Raw genomic sequence first — 5,000 nt, 5'->3', positions numbered from 1 at the left:
CCATCTCTACCCGGGAAGTTTTCTCCCGGTAATTCGTTGGGCACCACCCTCTGGAGAGCCCTGCGGTTGAACTCATAGTCAACTCTCTGTTTCTGTTCTCCTCTTTCCTCTTTCAGGTGACTGACCAGCTTCCGTGGGATTTGATGTCGCCTCTAGATTGGTTCTGCTGAAGATGGAAACACTGGAGTCTGAGCTCACCTGCCCAATCTGCCTGGAGTTGTTTGAAGATCCCCTGCTCTTACCCTGCGCCCACAGCCTGTGTTTCAACTGCGCCCACCGCATCCTAGTCTCCCACTGCTCGTCCAACAAACCTCTAGAGTCCATCTCCGCCTTCCAGTGCCCCACCTGCCGTTACGTCATCACGCTGAACCACCGCGGCCTGGAGGGCCTGAAGCGCAATGTGACCCTGCAGAACATCATCCACCGTTTCCAGAAGGCCTCTGTCAGCGGCCCTAACTCCCCAGTGAGAGCCGTCGTGCCCCAGGTCTCTCCGGAGGCCACAGGCCCTATAGCAGCAGCGGAGGAGGAAGCTCCGGCAGCCACAGCGCCCGCTCCAGCCCGGCCCAGCCCTCCTCTCATCAGCACACCGCCACCATGTCTCTGGAGCACCGTATCAGCTGCCAGTTCTGTGAGCAGGACCCGCCGCGCGAGGCAGTCAAGACGTGCGTGACCTGTGAGGTGTCGTACTGTGACAGGTGTCTACGTGCCACGCACCCAAATAAGAAGCCGTTTACCAGTCACCGGTTGGTGGAGCCGGTGCATGACGCCCACATGAGAGGCCTCACCTGTCTGGAGCATGAGAATGAGAAGGTTAATATGTACTGCATCGTGGATGACCAGCTGATATGTGCCCTGTGTAAGCTGGTGGGACGACACAGAGAACATCAAGTCTCCTCTCTTAGCGAACGCTTCGACAAACTCAAGGTGAGCCCCCCTTCTCTCTAACACACAGATCACACACTAACTGTACACATCAACAAACTGTATTTGAAGTGTTGTTTTTCCAAAAACGCATAATATCCATTTTCAGAAATGTTGGTGAATTGACGTTAATTAAAAACACATATTGTGAAAAAGATTTTGCCATGACATGGGCTAGAGAAAAGACAGACATGATATTGTTTGAAATATTGCAAGCTAATTTAAAAAAAAATGTAATACAAATAATTATGTTTTGTGGCAAAATATATCCCCCCCCAAACAACAGAACTCCTGTAGAAAAAGTATCCCAATTGAGATTTAAACAGTCGCATGTAATAAAGTATCAATAAATAAATAAAATATTAAAATAATCCATTTGTTTAAACTATATTGTGCGAATATAACACAACATAACGTATTCAGAGGGTGGACAGGGTATACAATGTGGGTTTTGGGCATTTAATTAACTTTTAATTTTTTTAAATATGTTTTTTTTTCTTCCATTAGGATAAATCAAGGGAAGCGTTCTGAATTTGATTGTATACACTTTAGGGAAGGATTTAATAAATAAGGACTTTGAAAGTCTGATTATTGTATTGTTTGTTATTGTCAGAGTGACACGGCACTTTGTTTACAGCCTCCGTATGTTTGTTATTGTCAGAGTGACACTGAAGCTGATTCACACCCAACACTGAAACTGATTCACACCCAACACTGAAACTGATTCACACCCAACACTGAAGCTGATTCACACCCAACACTGAAGCTGATTCACACCCAACACTGAAGCTGATTCACACCCAACACTGAAACTGATTCACACCCAACACTGAAACTGATTCACACCCAAAACTGAAGCTGATTCACACCCGACACTGAAGCTGATTCACACCCAAAACGGAAGCTGATTCACACCCAACACTGAAACGGATTCACACCCAACACTGAAACTGATTCACACCCAACACTGAAACTGATTCACACCCAAACACTGAAACTGATTCACACCCAACACTGAAGCTGATTCACACCCAACACTGAAGCTGATTCACACCCAACACTGAAACTGATTCACACCCAACACTGAAACGGATTCACACCCAACACTGAAACTGATTCACACCCAAAACTGAAGCTGATTCACACCCGACACTGAAGCTGATTCACATCCAACACTGAAGCTGATTCACACCCAACACTGAAGCTGATTTACTGAGTTAGTGATGCATGTGAGAAAATAGGCATGAGAGATATAAACACATTAAAAGCCTTATTGTAAGACATTGTAAAGGCTCATGCTTCTAAAATATGATGTGTATCCGTACTGTGTGTTGTATAGAGTTAGGATGTGCTTATAATGTTGTCCTATACTGTGGTGGGGATGACTTCAGAGTTGTATCAGTGACAGAAATACAGTAACGACTTGACTCTTGAGAGACATACCATCTTATAAGCCTTATTATAAGACATTATTAAAGCTCACATATGCTCATAACTTAGTAAAAGCAAGTTTATACCTTGATATCAAATATTATACCTGTAGGGTTTAAGTTAAGTGTTACCGATATAATTCTTTGGAATGTGTTTTCGTAATGTGAATCGAGGCGGGGATTTTGTGTTATAGCAATCTTCTTCTTGTTGTTTCAGGGATTTACCCGAAAGTTAGTTTCAGGAAGGATAACAAATCATTTCCAGGGTCGTGTTAGAAAGAGGGACCGGGTCAAAGAGGCTTAAAGGATATAGAGTTTGTGTTGGGTGACATTACCTAAGAGAGAAGGGCGGAAGCATCAAACAGAACAGTAACATGTTCATGTCATGTTGTTGTTTACCTCATCCTGGTACTTGATGCTCTTATGTTGATATTGTACCGCCTGTAGAGCTCTGTGTTCTGAAGTAACTCCTGCATACAGGAAATTCTATTGATGTGAGGGTGCCCCCCCCGTCGTGTCTTTGAGGATATGAATGGAATCACTTTCCCTCCCCTCCCTTCTTCTTCTCTCTCTCCCTGTCTCTCAGGCGGCAGTACAGGCAGATCATTTGAATGTTATAAAGCTTTGAACTTGGTGACTTTGAACTCCCCCTCTCCCCCCTCTCTCCCCCTCTCACTCTCCCTTTATCCCCCTCTCTCTCCCTCTCACTCTCCCTCTCCCCCTCTCTCTCTCCCTCCCTCCCCCCTCTCTCCCTCTCCCCCTCTCTCCCCCTCTCACTCTCCCTTTATCCCCCTCTCTCTCCCCTCTCTCTGTCCCCCCTCAACCCTCTTTCTCCCTCTATCCCCAACCTGGTAAGGGACCAGCTCTCTTTCCCCTCTCTCTCTCTCTTTCTTTCTTTCTTTCTTTCTTTCTTTCTTTCTTTCTTTCTTTTTCTTTTCTTTCTTTCTCTCTCTCTCTCTCTCTCTCTCTCTGTCTATCCCCAACCTGGGAGGGACTAGCTCAGATCAGCTCAGCAAACGTTGTAATCTTTTTCCGCCTGGGGAAATTGACGGAATAAAACTATTATTTGTACATAATCAGAAGAGATGTGTACTTCTCATCTGTGACGACATCTTGTAATGAAACACAGAGAAACACACGCACACACGTATTAACTCTCATTCCATCCAATATTGTCATTACATAGACCCTTCACACTACACTGAGACTGTCCTCTAACTGACCTGATGTACTAGAGACTTCACACTCTACTGAGACTGTCCTCTAACTGACCTGATGTACTAGAGACTTCACACTCTACTGAGACTGTCCTCTAACTGACCTGATGTACAACACCCTTCACACTACACTGAGACTGCCCTCTAACTGACCTGATGTACTAGAGACTTCACACTACACTGAGACTGTCTTCTAACTGACCTGATGTACTGACCTGAGACTTCACACTACACTGAGACTGCCCTCTAACTGACCTGATGTACTAGAGACTTCACACTCTACTGAGACTGTCCTCTAACTGACCTGATGTACAACACCCTTCACACTACACTGAGACTGCCCTCTAACTGACCTGATGTACTAGAGACTTCACACTACACTGAGACTGTCTTCTAACTGACCTGATGTACTAGAGACTTCACACTACACTGAGACTGTCCTCTAACTGACCTGATGTACAACACCCTTCACACTACACTGAGACTGTCCTCTAACTGACCTGATGTGCTGTTTACATGTTTCGTTGTCTCTAGAGCCTGGGGCTAGTTATAAATGTATGGACTGATTAGCCAAGACTCGTATCCCTTGAGGCACAGCTGAGAGGGATACGTGTGAAATGGGAATCTGAATAACATGTGCAGACATGAAACATGTCAACAGACATTTAAAATGAAGAACTGCTACTGCTGAACGTCAGATCAGTGTGTGTTTGCTGAAGCCTGTTTGCTGACATTTTGTTGACCATTAACAACCGATTCCTACTTTCCTCTCTCAATTGATTGAGTGACAGAGCTACAAATTTGATGCTATGTCGATGGTGTAAACATCTTCAGAAATGTGGAGGGGGCCCTCGTATATCTGATGTCCCCAGATGGTCATGCTGATTATCCCCGAGAGGGCTGAGTTCTCATCTCTGTGTGGCTTGAGAGGCTGAGTGATCATCAAGCTACTAATGAGCTGAAGGTCTTTGTTCAAGCCACTTCAAGGATGTGTTTGTGTGCAGTAACACTGGACTCGACCACAAAGCACTACTTGAAATCAGGACAGTAGTGTCGGTCGTTGCTTCACAGTACGTGACTGCATCTGTTTACTGCTCCTCCGTTGATCTTATGATGGACTCTAAGTCAGACATGACTTGGAACGATGGGGTGGTGGGGGGGCTGTTTTCAGCAGACTGACAGCTCTCACTGGTGCACAGGGATTATACACTGTGTTTCACAGTGCATAAATATGAAAAAAGTTAGTGATTTTAAAGGATTAATTTCCTATTTTTGACGTTTGCTGGTCGCAGCAGTAGTCAATGTTGATATACCCGCCCTATCCTTCGTCTCCCTGTCTCTCTCCCTCTCTCTCTCTCTCTCTCTCTCTCTCTCTCTCTTCTCTCTCTCTCTGTCTCTTTCTATGTATCTTTCTCCATGTCTTTCCTCTCTG

General features: G+C 45.1%; 1 protein-coding gene across 1 annotated transcript in view; it reads left to right on the top strand.

Annotated features, from left to right (window-relative positions):
- The window catches only part of LOC112238083 (probable E3 ubiquitin-protein ligase MID2), a 186,236-nt gene that overhangs the window by 59,240 nt on the left and 121,996 nt on the right, over positions 1–5,000 (top strand). Inside the window, exons 2-3 of the mRNA XM_042303478.1 lie at positions 117–472; positions 568–924. Coding sequence (XP_042159412.1) covers positions 173–472; positions 568–924 — 657 coding nt within the window. The 5' untranslated portion in view covers positions 117–172. The remainder of the gene's footprint in view (positions 1–116; positions 473–567; positions 925–5,000) is intronic.

This window comes from Oncorhynchus tshawytscha, linkage group LG21, assembly GCF_018296145.1.
Source record: "Oncorhynchus tshawytscha isolate Ot180627B linkage group LG21, Otsh_v2.0, whole genome shotgun sequence".
Classification (NCBI taxonomy): Eukaryota; Metazoa; Chordata; class Actinopteri; order Salmoniformes; family Salmonidae; genus Oncorhynchus; species Oncorhynchus tshawytscha.
This window is presented reverse-complemented; position numbering and strand designations above follow the sequence as displayed.